Raw genomic sequence first — 15,304 nt, 5'->3', positions numbered from 1 at the left:
ATTAAAGGTAATACATTGTGGGTGATGAACTTGAAAACACCGACAAATGGGGACATTTTCTGATCTAAAACCCACCAAATGGGGACATCTGATGACCGGGGACATTCCCGGTTGTAGAGACTTCTCTCCCTGCACGCTCTATGGCTAAAAGTGCCAAAAATGGTGTTAATTAAGATGTCCCCGGTTGTCAGGAGGTGTAGAACATGTACAAATTGTAGGTTTTAGACAAGTTTTGTGTGTTTTTCGCACAAATGTCCCAATTTGACACATAATGTCCCCAATTGACACACAAATGTCCCAATTGACACACAAATGTCCCCAATTGACACAAATGTCCCAATTGACACACAAATGTTCCCTATTGACACACAACTGTCCCCATTTGACACACAAATGTCCCCTTTTGACACACAGATGTCCCCAATTGACACACAGTCCCCAATTGACACACAAATGGCCCCAATTGGTGATTTTTTGGCTAGAATTGTGTGTCCCCTTTTGGTTGTTAACAAGTGGGGTATGTTTTCGCATGGATGTCCTCATTTGCCAGTACACACGCATCCTACAAAACCCCACCCCACAGGTGTAAACAATTTCATTTCAAATTAATACACAATCACCAATATCTATAAAAAATGATATTTTAATCTTTTCATAATTTTGTTTTGTAAACTTGATGAAATACGGTAATAAAGTAAGTACTTAGATAAACCACCACTCTTTTCTGCGACAAATATCCCCTTCCCCATTTTGAGAATACTGACCAATACAGTATCTTTAGACACACAAGTAGTGAAATGTAAACAACATGATTATTATTGAATTTATTCTTAAAGTAAAATACTGACCAATACAGTATCTTCAGACACACAAATAGTGAAATGTAAACAACATGATTATTATTGAATTTATTCTTAAAGTTACCAAACAGAGAAAACATATTTCTAGCGTTAAAAGTGGATTTTTTAAACACAGTAATCCAGACACTTTTATTGATCCCATTTTGTTGTTGTTGTTATTACGATATCAGGCCACATATAGTATACCTTGAGCTTTCATCTGATTATTAGCGAAGCTGAGTACTAGCACTTGTAAACGTGATAAATTTAGCCCGTTAAATCCCGCACAGGCAGGAAATACACAACGGATGTGGTAAAGACAAGGGTCTGCGCTGACTATGCACTTGACAGCTTAAAAATGGTTAAATTTAGTTTGTCACTCTGAAAGACAAATCCTCTTATGTTGTTTACAACAAAACAATCATTTTTAACTCATTTCAGAAGACATTCTGTTTTGATTTGATTTGGTACTAAACTGTTACAAAAGAAGCAACAGAAGCAGTAGACACACAAATACAAAATACATTGCATAAATATAGTAAAAAAGGGACAATAAGAAAACCAAGGATAATTTAAATGGCTTTGCAAAAGATGAAGAAAATGAAAAGCAAAGGATTAGCTTAACTCCCTCCATGCGGGTGTCGATTGCAGATGACAAATTTCATTTTTTTTAAACTCAGAAATTTCTGAATTGTAAATTTACATTTGGATTCAGCATGAAAAATGCATTAAAATGAGTACAAACAAGCCTAGTATTGGTTCAATGGTTCTTAAGATAGCTCTTGATATTTTGGGAAAATATCCCGAAACTTGAGACTTTTTATGTTGAAGCCTATAGTCAGCAGAAAAAGCATTAATGAATGTGAACATCGCTCAAATTTATACATACAAATACATACAAATAAAATATTGATGAAATCTGACATTCATGAACTTTCAGCTGAATAAGAGCAAGCTGTTAGAATCATGCAATTGGTCTAAATATATCTAAGCCCTAAAATCTTAATGGCAAATTCTCATGCGATCGAAATGACCCAAGATTGAGAAGGGGAATGTTTTTTGAACGAGTCCAGCATATCCTTTTTGAAGATGAGAGTCAACAAGATGCAGGGACACAAGGGATCTGTAAATAGAACGATATTGATGCATTGCGCTGATGCGAGTCGGACATCTCTATCTCAATGAGATGTGCACAATTTTTATGTCAAAAATGTGTAAATAAAAGATGCATAGGTTAAGATGGTACCGTAAAAATGTGTAATTTGCAGTGCGATGAATTATTTAGCAGCAAATTTATAGATTTGTTTCACAAAATCATTACAATTTTAAAGATACCTGCAAAATTTGTGAACTTGGAGAAATATAACTGAGTTGGGCTGAACAGGCATTCCAAGAGGGAGCTGTTGACCTCCATGTTAGGAATAGTGGAAATTGTGTTAGTAATAATAATAGTAAAAGAGATTTATAAAGCGTCTTGCAAACAAACCTCAAAGTGCTGTACTATCTCTACAGCTACCAAAAGGAAACACAACAAAGTAAAATGAAGAGCAAACAATGTAAGGAAGAAGGAAAAAAAATGTGTGCAAAATCCCTGCAGTCAGATACAATGAAAAACATACAAGCATTCATACATAAGCAGACAATTAAATACAGCATGTACATCAAAATGAATCCATAAGTTTAAAAAAGTGTGGGACTTCAAGGACACCAAGAGACGCGATTGATCGAATTTGTGCTGGCAAAGCATTCCAGAACTTTGGTGCTGCTGCTGCTACAAAGCATCTGATACCGTAATATAGAGTCTACATGGGATGAAAGTACCTAGGGTTGTGGGCATTCTTTGACCTGCAGTCCATTAAAAAAAAAATATTTTGAAAGGGATAGTGCAAGTAGACCTCATCTGCAATAGCTGCCAGGTGTCATATGTTAAGTATCTATAGGGCAGCTATTGTAAATTAGGCCTTATTTGCACTATGCCCTCAATTGACCTTTTTGGTAAATCCCATAAGCCTTTGCGAGTACACCTGAGAACTCGTCATTTGACGTCACACCGACTTGCAATGCGCAGTAACGATATTGGATAAACGATGTGCGCATCGGTGTAGATCGGCGTGACGTCAAATGATGAGGTCTCAGGTGTACTCGCAAAGGATTATGGGATTTGCCTAAAAGGTCAATTATTTATTATAAGCTATTTGTTTTGATGGCTGTGGGATTCTTTCGTTCAGTTCTGTTGGACTGTTTTGTGCATTTGTGATAGAAAAAATGGTAATAACTTAGCCTACTGTAAAAAACTTGTTATAAAGCATATGTGCCTATTAACGAGTTGCTCGAACAAGAACTAATTGTTATGGTAGTTTAAAAAAAGATGAAAAAGATAACAAACTACCGTAAAAATTTGTTCTTGTCTGAACAACTCGTTAATAGACACATATGCTTATTAACTAATTTTTGCAGTATAGCATTTATATAAAGATACTTTTTAAAATGGAACGTGGACAGGGGCAAAACTTCAAGGACTAACATAGTTGAACATAATCAACCATAATTTGTTTATTTGTAGAGTAGCATTTTCTTTAGTTGTGTTGAGTTGTTTTAATTGACTAATTGTAGAATTATGACTAACTGGTATTGCTGCATGATCCTGATAGTATGCATGTGTAGATGAGTAATTTAAACTCGGTCTACCCCGGGGTTCCTGAAATTTAAAAAATAGGTAACAAATTTGAATGAGTATTTTGTAGACTATTCTTTCATTATCGTCAGCAGAATGCAAGACCTTTTTTGCACGGATCAGCCATTTTAATCCCAAAACGATCGGCTCTCCCTACAAATGCATGCACTAAAAGTGTTTTTCACAGCAATGCGTACATGCATTAATTAAGCATGCACATGTTAGGCTTACATGCACACATATCACACACTTTTGGGATAGAGCCTCATTGTGAGATGACCGCGCAAAGAGACTAAAGAGTCAGTAGCACTGAAGTGCTTTGATTTTTTTTGTTGGCACTTATGTCTTGCATTCGCACAAATTTCAAATCAAATGCTTTAAGCAGAGATCACCGAAAGGCACTATCATTTTAAAAACACTACATATTGCATGTTAAGGAGTATACTTTAGCTCTGTAGGGTAGCTTCAAGTTTGCAAGATGAAAAAATTACTGTATAAGGGGTAACTTTCCTTCCCTATACTTGTAATACATTATTGCATATTTTTGGGAGGCGTTTTTTTTTTTTCGCGGTTGAAGCTCTAATCACGAAATTTGCGAAAATAAAACCCTCGCGAAAATTATCACTTATACAGTAGATGAAAATCCCTGAAAATTGTATGCAGTTGGACTGTTTTTACCATTATCCCATAGAGGAAGAAAGACAAGAACATGATATATTTGTGGTAAGGAAATGATGTACAGAGCTCAAAATGTGACTAAAGTGTAGGAAATGTTTACTGTTTTTGAGAAACTCACAAATATTGGATTTTCCATTCAAAATGTTTGAACCATCATAATTAGTTACATTACACATCAAAAATTATGAAAATGTTATCACAAAATGGTTCATTTTCCCCTTATTCTGTCGAGTTGAAGAGTCTTGGGTTCCTCATAATATTTCTTGCTCAGTGGTGGTGCCAGGAATTTTTTTCAGGGGGGGGGGCATTAGGAGGGCAAAGTGAATTTCAGGGGGGTAAAATCAACAAATTATGTGCAAAATCGCTACAAAAAGTGGAAATGTTCATAATTTTGAGTTTTTACTGGGGGAAAGAGTTCTGACTGGGGGGGCATTTGCCCGGTGCCACTGTTCTTGCTTAAGATATAATTTCATTTCCTTTCATCAATTTTTGCTTCAAAGATCAGGTGATTATTTGGTTTGATTCCTGCCAAACGGGATCCTTATGTTAAAGACACAAAATAATTCTCCATCAAATAATCTTGTATATCTGTAAATCAAAGTATTTGCCTTTTTTGCATGATAGACATTTTGTGATAATAATTATGGTAGGTATTATCATAATGGGTGACTAATTCTTCACTTTGTTTTGCACCTGCATGTGTGTGTCTTTACAAATCGCATGAACATACCAATTTATGCTAAAGAAATTCAACTGTTTACCAAATAAATATTGGCGTCATACTCCTGACAAGTTCGAACATTTAAAAGATCATTTTGCTTGTGTACTACGGTTGAGCAAATTTGCTTACGAAAAAATATTCATGCTCATGTGCAGATTCATACTTGTGCATTCATCCTTTGCTGATTAAACATGAACATGATTTGAAAAATAGGCGATATATTCAAAGGCTGCTGTGTGTGGTTTTTTAAATTATATTGTTATTTTATGTTAATAGATCATTGTAATGGCTAACTAGGCAGGGGCATAGAAAATGGGATATTCCATTCAAAATCCACACTACTCATGTGGAAGATTTTGGAAATATCTTCCACAGGGGGAGTATGAATTTCAAATGGAATGAGCACATTAGGCAGCTCCATTTGAATTTCATACACCCTCTGAGAATGATTCAACCTGAATCTTCCACATAGGTATGGTGAGTTTCAAATAGAGCTGCTAACGTGTTCATTCCATTTAAAATTCATACGCCCCCTGTATAAGATATTTCCAAAATCTTCCACAGGGGTAGTGGGGATTTTAAATGGAATAGCCCAATACAGTGACTGTGTAAAAAAGTCAACCGATATTAATTCGAAAAACAAAAAAAAATATTTTAAACTGTTTCAATAATAATAATATTTATGAAACAATCACACAGGGCAGCATTTAGTACATATCGCATTCTAACTCTTCATTATGTAGTCAATATATCAAAAATCACAATAAAAAGAAGCACTCATACTGGATATTAGCAAACGAGACGATTATTGTGAAGTAGGACATTTACCTCAGGATAGATTTTGAAGAGAATGATTTCATCACATGTTAGCCCCACTTGAGACGAGTGCTTCAATAAACCCAAACTGAACTTGAAACTAATATTGCAAAACCATCTCTGATTACGCATCAGATATGACAAAATCCATTCGGATAAATCACTCAAGATTTTCATGTTTTCATACCTGGCTATAACTGCCATTAATTTTTTTTTTTTTTTTGCATAAAATTGAATTGTGAATCGTCTAACCAAGTCTCATTTTTCTCTTTTCTCCCGTACTCTCTTTGATTTCTTTTTTCGCTATTTTTTAGATTCATGAATTTTGAGGCTGGCGATGACTACAAGAAGACGTGGAAGTCCAATGATGATGGCAAAGTGAACACGGGTCAACCAATGTCGGTAGCTGATGACCGAGACGGCCCCATGGCCAACTCATCGTACATCACTCGGTATGTATGTTTGCAGTAAAAAGGTATAATAGCAAACTCTTGCTTTTCCCCCTTCAATTCTATGACCATTTTCATGCTTCAGAGTTGGTAAGATCACCACAAGATTCCTATTGTGGCCGCCTGCACATGTACACCGTTGCACAGACTGGTACACACAGAGTACCTACATATATAGTACCAATGCTGCTACTGTGCATGACCTACCAGATTCACTGAAATGGTACTACAGAATTTTGAGGCTGGCGTTTTTAAAACTACAAAATATGTGTCGGAAGACTGCATGTGTTTAAGTCCAATGGCTCAGTGGGCTGCAAAGCAAACTTCACTGGTCGAGTCAACCATCTTCATTATTTTATACTAGATTTGACCCGAGTCACAGTTCGAAATTCCCTCAATCGGTATGATAGCTAATAACTCATTTTCGTAGGCATTTTTCACAGCTTTCGGATGAAATGATGATTTTCTCATGATTTGCAAATAAAACTGTGATATAATAGCAAAAACATGCTTGCATGTTTTTCCCCTTCAATTCTATGACCATCTTATGTCATAATTGGCTTATATGGCAGAGTTGGTAAGATCACCACAAAGATTCCGAGCGATATTTTGGCAACTGCCTGCACATGTACCACTCGTTTTATCATCATAACTGGTACACACAGAGTACCTATTATGCGGATTTATATAGTACCAATGCTGCTACTGTGCATGACCTACCAGCAGTGGTACTGAAATGGTACTACAATCATTGCATGGTACACACAGAGTACTACACAGTACACACAGTAGTACTACACAGTACCAATGCTGCTACTGCGCATGACCTACCAGCAGTGGTACTGCTAATAAGTCTGTTAGCCATCTTCCCATGTAAGAGATTTGCAGCCTCCCAGCAATGTCACAGTTCAAATTCCCTCAATCGTTCAATAATTGCTTTTTGATTTTCTAAGAGGCATGATTGATGAAATTCAGATGATTTTCTCAAGCTGATTATCGAAACAATGGTACTACACTGCATGATACTCCTCTGGTACTGCACAGTACCAGTCAAGTACCTGGTGGCGGTTTACCTGTGCAGGTGGCAAGTAACAGGAATCTGGAAGTGTAACAAGCAGCAGATCGTGCAGCAGATGTTTAGGGTAGCCTTACAAGACAGAATCTTAATCTTGATCATACCTGTTGATTGGATATTTTCAAAGAATTATTCAAAATGATCTTGAGGACGATCCAATCAATTTCTTTTTTGACCAATATGTCTAAAGGTAATTATTTTATTGTGATTTACTATGCATTCCTTAGGTGCTTCAAACCTATTGGCCTACTGTACTATTGGCCCGTATGCACCCAAAAGTTAGTCCAGGTCTAACTTTAGACTAGATCTAAACAATAAGGTGCAACCACAGAATTAGAGGAGAACGTGACTCGACCGCCATCTTGATATAGGCATGGAGCAAAAATTGGGGATATTCGATTTCCCTCGGAATACACTTGAGACATTCGTTGTCATGCAAGTGCGACATGGATGATGGGTGCATTTGAGAGGCGCGCTTGATGCGACCTGCATGGGAGTACCAAGACGCTTCAGATGAGATGCAGAATTGCTTTAGTTCGTCTCTGTGCATTGTCGGCAAGGACCCGAATACCCCCAATTTTCTCCTCATAGCTGATGACGGGATTGTACATGGTGGTATAGGGAGTCCCTGTTCTCCTCCTCTAATTCTTTGTGTGCAGCAAAGAGTACTGACTTCACCATATTGGTTTCTGACTCACAGAGTGCAAAACAGTGCACCTCGTGATTATATTTTCTCTAAAAAGAAGTAAACAAAAAGAAGTGGTCCGAGTATATATAGATGAGCAAAGAAACATCCCTGTGTAAACCAATCGCTATGGTGACCCTGCTCTACACCTCTATCTAAACAAAAGCATATCCGTAGCTATATTCAAGTTCCCTAGAGAGTCCATGTGGCGAAAGTAGTCAAAATTGAAGCGCAAATAAAACCTTGAATCCAGTCAGACGCCCAGTGTTTGAGAGGAAATTGTGAACAGTTCCCGTGTAAACTTAGACCGGTTTGTGGTCCAGCTGCCTAGCGAGAGATCATTGATTTATTGATCTATGTGTACCAAGAGGAAAAGCCCTCAAAAGGACAGAGAAATTTAAATAGTGGGAGCCAGCATTTCAGCCAGCTGAGAAAAGGACATTTTTATGTTGTTTATCTTGGCCTTAATGGGAAAAGTGGGCTGACTAGTCTGGACAATTATTGAACCAAATACGATTTAGTTGTATGACTAAGAGTTCACTTCGGATACTAAATGTTCCGATTATTTTATTGAGCGTTAAAGGGGCATCCCGGACTCTGAGGGACATTCAGTGAGTGAAGCGTGATACAATGTCTAACAAAAACAACCCCCGATGTATCTTTACTGGTGCTGACTAAGCAGTGCCTTAAACCAACTGTTAAATATAAGTGAAAAAATCGGTACAAAGTTTATATAACGATATAAACCAATCACTTTGTGGCCTTGCTCTACCCCTCTATCTAAACACAAGCATATCCACAGTTATTCGAAGCACCCTAGAGATTCTGTGTAGGCAAAATGTAGTCCATATTAAAGCGCAAGTAAAACCTTGAATCCAGACACCCGAAGAGGAAATATGAACTGTTCCCATGTAAACGTAGACAGGTCTGCGGAACAGCTGCCTAGCAAGAGATCGTTGATTGGGCAATTCCAGTTGAAATCCATACACCCCCATGAAAGACATGACCTTAAATCTCCCACACATCGGATGGGAATTTCAAATGGGGTTACCTGAATAGGTGATTCCATTTAAAATCTACACTCCCTGTGTGAGAGATTAAGATTATGTCTTCCGTATGGGGTGTGTGGATTTTAACTAGAATAGCCCATTTCATGTATTGATCTATGAAGAGCAAAACAGGCCAGAGTAATTCAAATAGTAGGAGAAGCCAGCCAGCTGAGAAGAGGACAGTCTATGTCTTGGTCGTAATGGAAAAAGTGGGCTTTATACTAAGCGAGAAAATTATTTAACCAAATACGATTTAGTGTTTGTGGTGAGGTGACCATAGTTCATTCAGATACTGTAACCGCTCGGGTATAAGCCTACCTTCGACAATAAGCCCACACTCTATTTTTCAAACCATTCTGGGAACAAGGGTGCACTTGGGTATAAGCTCAGTAGTAATTTTGGATAAGTTCTTAAATCATATCAATGATTTTCTTTCACATATAAGAACAAACAAAAGTCAAAAAAATCAACAAAATAAAGACAAATCTATCCAAATTCAGTGCACCATTCCTATATCACCTCTAAAATGTTGCTTTAAGTTAGCCTTTTGGAGCAGCCAACCATGGGAATACAATATAAATTCATTATTAGTTGTCTACTCACCCACATTTATCTAATTTGTCTCACCAGAGAACGAACATCAAGAGGGAAACATGTACTTTATAATGCAAAGTGACGGATGAAGCGTGGATGATTGTGTACCATTTAGATGTCAATCGTAATATAGTTTAGTGAAAGTTTAAAGTGATCAAAGATACAAAATGTTGTTTCAGGTCCATGTACAATGAATATATTAAAAAGATGATATCCCATTTTACATAATTTGTTTAGTATAGTCAATACTGTCGAGAGTTGAAAGAAGTAGTAATAAAAGGAACTTTTTCAGAAGTGTTGGGAGTGGATTTGAGGGTCAAAATTACACCCATTGGAAAACCGCAGTACTGAGTATCTCACTCCCCTCTCCTCATCTTTCAGTATTGGAGTCTTACAGGTTGTTTTTTCTACCACTAGCAAAGTTGTTCTTGTCTCTTTGTTGTGCTCTCTCTCTCTCTCTCTCAGGCGATGTCACCATACTTTACTGCATTAAAATACTGTGAAAATAGACTTAAATAAGCCCATGTGTGCTATTCTTTAAGGTTTGCGTATGCGGGTAGATTTCTTAATGACAAAAGAAAATGTGCAGACTAGAATTGGGAAGTCCATATGGTCCAAAAGCAGTTAAAAGTATACTTTTATCATCAAGAGGGGCAGAAGCAGGCCCTTCTCACAGCAAAAACAGGGTAAAAATATCGAAATATTCCAAACTAGAAAGAAATATTAACAAGGGACACAGTTTCCTAGTTAAATTGAGAACTGTTCAAAATGCCCCAAAAGAGGGCAAAGTCCACTTTTGCATGCAAGCAAGTTGTGGGGGGGGTCAACATTTTGGAAGTATCTGATGAAGCAGGTACTACTTTGGGCTATTCCAGTTGTTGAAATCCATACACACCCTATGTTGAAGACATGGCCTTAATATTCCACATAGGGAGTGTGAATTTCAAATGGGTTACCTGAATAAGTGTCTCCATTAGAAATCTACACCCCCTGAGATTAAGATCATGTCTTCCATATAGGGGGTGTATTAGGATTTTCAACTGAAGTAGCCCAATATGGCACTCTAGATGAACTCATTTGATTTGTATTAGTTAATATCTTAATATGCTGGAATGATTCAAATCACAGTTGTTTGAACATGGGATCAAATTATTAGGCTCAAACAAAATTACAAATTGATTGTATAGCTGCATCTAAAAGATATCTGTACCCTTTGAATACAGATGTTTTTGAGTCAATATCAAAATTTCCCTCAAAAATTATTCACTTTTATAGTATTTTTCAAAAGCAACTGAAGTAGAATATCTAATGTCATTTGTTGTATTTAGTAACAAAAGGTGACTCTTTCAAGCTTTTGATACAAACACTTTATTGTTTGATGAAATATTTTATGAAATTTCCTTGTTGCTTGTTTCACATATTCCAGCTGTTTTTACAGTATTTCACTTATACCTATTTCTAAAATAAAGAAAACCCGATTTAGGATAAATACGCCTATCTATAGTTTGCATTTAGTTAATAATGGAGCCAATTCTATATACATCAAACAGCCGTGAAATATTGACCAACAAGAAGAGTCAAATTATTAGGCTCAGTGGAATTACAAATTGAGTATAGCTGCATCTGATATCTGTGCCCTTTACCAATTTAAAGAAAATAAATTTATCTCAAAAGTGTCGGATGAAGTGTTTTAAAAGTAACTGAAGCAGAATCATCTAAAAATAGTCATTTGTTGTATTTACAAGGTGACCTTTAGTTTGACTGTGGACTGTACTATTACTAAACCTATTTTGCTTAAAACTTAGCATATTTGTATTTCTCTTTGACTGTATGTATAGAATTTATAACTATTATAGACAAAATTGTATGTACAGCCTTGGTTCTAAAAAACTGTTTGACTTTATCCCCGTCATATTGGACAAGATTTGAGTAAGATTAGATTTTAAAACTTTCTAAATTTAGTACAAGTCCTTATTTGTTTCAAGGATTACCTTATATCCTTTTAGTGTGATAGATACAGGCAGGTCCAATTTTTAGTAGTGGAAATGCCACAGCCTATCCACTTCTAAAAACTGTTTGACTGCCTGTCATATTGGATCAAATTTGAGTAGGCAAAGATTTTAAAACTTTTCTCATTCTTAGTCAAGTTAAATATTTTTTCAATAACTTAAACAATTTTTTCCAAAAAACTAAGCTACCGTGATGTAATATCCCTATTATAAAAAACTAAACTTGTTTAAATTAACCTATCTGTTGCACCTGGTTAACGGCGTTCGAATCCGCACCTAGTCTACACTATAGCGCGATATTTTCAGCTTAAAATTACAGTCATTTTACATCAATGCCTGATGAAGGATCGTTAAGCCTGATAGAGAATATCATGCGATTGTCCAAAATGAAATGTGTCTGCGAACTAGACCACTCCCACTGACTAAGAATGAACCATCTACACATGGCAGCTACACATTGCAGGTATTGCACTTACCCACTTCTGGCACTGAGTCAAAACATTCTGGGCATTGCAGCTTAGTTGGCAGATCTTTCATGTGCAAAAAACATTATCATCATTTTTTTTTCTTTCTCATTTGTTTGAATTGATCAGGATAACCAAGGATGCTCGTGAAGACGAGATGGACGAGAATATCCAACAAGTGGGCAACATTGTGGGCAACTTGCGCCACATGGCCATTGACATGCAGGGGGAGATTTCCACGCAGAACCGACAAATAGAGCGCATCAATGAAAAGGTATGCACTGCCCTCTGTCCAACGCATCTGATTTTAGCGATAAGTATACCTTTGATCTGTGCATTGGATATCAAATCTTTGATTGACATGACATTTGAACATCAAGAAATTCCATCTGATATCAAATATTTTACTTTAAAAGTGGACATTTTTGCTCTACGTTTATTTTGGCGCTTGCCACATTCTAAGCAACTACCGTGACAATGCAAATACAGGTGTATTCTTTTTGTGTAGAAGTCATTGTCAGGAAGCTTCGAATTATGAATTTAAAAACGAGCGTAACTGTTAAAAATAGGTGGTGTGCGATGCTGAAAAATGGTAAGTCAAAGATAGGGCTATTGTATTTTAAATCTTTACACCCCTATGGAGGATATATCTTAATCACCCACACAGGGGGTATAGATTTCAAATGGAGTCACCCATTCAGGTAACCCCCATTTGAAATTCACACTACCTGTGTTGGAAGATTAAGGTCATATCTTCCAGAGGTTATATGGATTCAAATGCAATAGCCTTAATCAAGGAGGTTGCCGAGTAAGTTACAAATTTGGTAAGATGCTAAATTGTAACACAGTATCTTGGTGTTCACATGTCAAAGAAGTTTGATTCCAATGCCCAAAATAAGAATATTTTTATTTTGAGGTTCTGTTGGCATTTTGGGATCCAGCCATATGGGAGCATTGCTGATTACTGCTGTGGTTGCTTTTGAAGGGTCTCTTGGTATTTCTTGAATAGCTATCTCTCTTTGTACCTCAAAAGGGATCACACACAATCAGCATCAGATTTATAACATAAAATAGTTGATTCTTTCATTTCCAGGCATTAGGATGCGGTATCACACCCTTAAATTTGTTCATATCAGTGATGATATAGTGTATTGTAATGGTGGGATTATAATAGTTGGTGGTTTGTCATTTACATGAAGAAAAAATCAGTTATAGTTGCCAAGGTACAAGCATATGGGATATTCATTTAAAATCCACACTACCCCTGTGGAAGATTTTGAAAATATCGTTCACAGGGGGAGTATGAATTTCAAATGAAATGACCACATTAGCAGCTCCATTTGAAACTCACCCTCACTCTGTGGAAGATTCATGTTGAATCTTTTTAGAGGGTGTATGAAATTCAATCCTAATGTGTTCATTCCATTTGAAATTCATACTTCCCCTGTGAAAGATATTGCCAAAATCTTCCACAGGGGTAGTGTGGATTTTAAATGGAATAGCCCAATGGGCCTGTTTTACAAAGATTTACAATCGCTGTTAGGATTGATGCAATAGAGTTTATGCGTGGTAAATCAATTGTAAGGTTGATCGAAAGGCTCTGTGAAGCAGGCCACAGATTCATAACTTGGTTTGCAGATTGCAAGTAGAAAATTGGTCAACAAAAGCAAGGTTAAAGGAATCCATGCGTCCAGCTTGTGTGTGTTGTCATCTGATATGTTAACCCCATGAGAACTACCTGACGATTGGCCAAAAAGAAGTTTTCATTATGAATTGGCCCAATCAGCAATATTGTTAGAATAATTTCACCACACAAAAAAAAATTGGGGTGAATTATTTGCAAACCTCCATTCTGATTGGTGATTAAAGTGAAGATATAATGTAAGTGACCAATCAGAGGCAATGTTAGATCAGCAGGTAGTGCTCAGGGGGTTAAAAACAAATGATGGTAGCATTGATTATGTGGTTCGCAATGAATATTGTGCCCGCACCTTAACTTTGGCTACCAACATGCAATGTTCACCCCCAAACTTCTGCCATGGGTTGTATCTGGAGGATTGGCTTTACTGTGCTTCACATCGTGTGAGCTGGAAAGTGTACAAATAGTAAATGTTAAGTGTAGGGAGTGGAGGGTCTTCAGGATACATGTTTTATGTTGTTGTTGTAAGTCATGTGAATGTGTACACTTAACAAGTATTGGTCGATTCCTGCACAACATGATTGCTTTTACCATTCCAGACGAAAACAAATAAATTAAAAAAATGGTCATCCAATGATGAAGTAAAAATGGAATTGCATATCATAATCATATCCGGTATTTTTTATTTTTTTTCATGCAGAAAGTAAGTGTAAAATTGTATTTTCAATAACATTATAATCACAAGATATTGCACAAGAAAGCAGCTAGGTTGTCACTAGAGGATTTTGATATTTAAATACAGCTGTTTAAGGGGTGGGGTATGAACGTTTGGACAGTATTTATTTTTAGACATTAGAGCACATTCAATAAGAATGCGATATCAAATAATTTTCATTTTTGAAATTAGCATGATTTATTGCAAATCATTAAAAATATTTTTGATATTAACAGCTTGTAAACTTTATAAATTGATGATTTATATTTTCAAAAGCTATTTAAATTTTGACAGCCCAAAACACCCAAAAAATAGTTTTTGGGAAAAAAATCCATATCTTCAATATGAAATCTTTTCATTTACAAAAATATCATCACATTGCAGTTTCAAAATTTGAAAAATATAACATTTGTCATAAAATTTGTATTCAAAAAATGCTCAAGGATCACATACAGCTACAAGCAATTAGCATATTGTAGAGCTCCCAAGATGACCAACAGTGCCCTCTGTAGTTGTTCAAGGATCACATACAGCTACAAGCAATTAGCATATTGTAGAGCTCCCCCAAGATGACCAACAGTGCCCTCTGTTGTTCAGGGTTCAAATTTATGCTGTTGAAAGCATCTCATTTTCGGGGGGGCACTCACATACCATTATGTGTTGTCATCCTCAAACAGCCCCTCAGATTCGCAACCTTAAACACCAACCTTCATTAAGTGAAAAATATGAACTATGACTTCAAGTTTGATTTGAGTGCCCCCGGACATTTTCCTTTGGTAACCAAACGCACAGTGAACTTTCAGACGAAAACTATGTTGTAGTTTATTCTGCTGGTTTTTATGAATAATGATCATTATGTGATGAATATGCCAGGAAGTTGTGTGGCAGGCATCTACT

The 15,304-nt window shown here is 36.5% G+C and overlaps 1 protein-coding gene across 13 annotated transcripts in view; it reads left to right on the top strand.

The window, feature by feature from the left end:
* Nucleotides 1-15,304, top strand: part of LOC140153685 (synaptosomal-associated protein 25-like) — a 259,881-nt gene that overhangs the window by 234,403 nt on the left and 10,174 nt on the right. For all 13 annotated transcript variants that reach the window (XM_072176506.1, XM_072176502.1, XM_072176503.1 and 10 more), the window contains 2 exons: nt 6,043-6,180; nt 12,183-12,327. In XM_072176506.1, the coding sequence (XP_072032607.1) occupies nt 6,043-6,180; nt 12,183-12,327 (283 nt within the window). The remainder of the gene's footprint in view (nt 1-6,042; nt 6,181-12,182; nt 12,328-15,304) is intronic.

Source organism: Amphiura filiformis, chromosome 5, assembly GCF_039555335.1.
Source record: "Amphiura filiformis chromosome 5, Afil_fr2py, whole genome shotgun sequence".
Taxonomy (NCBI): domain Eukaryota; kingdom Metazoa; phylum Echinodermata; class Ophiuroidea; order Amphilepidida; family Amphiuridae; genus Amphiura; species Amphiura filiformis.
The sequence above is the reverse complement of the archived record's forward strand: the minus strand, read 5'-3'. Positions and strand labels throughout refer to the sequence as shown.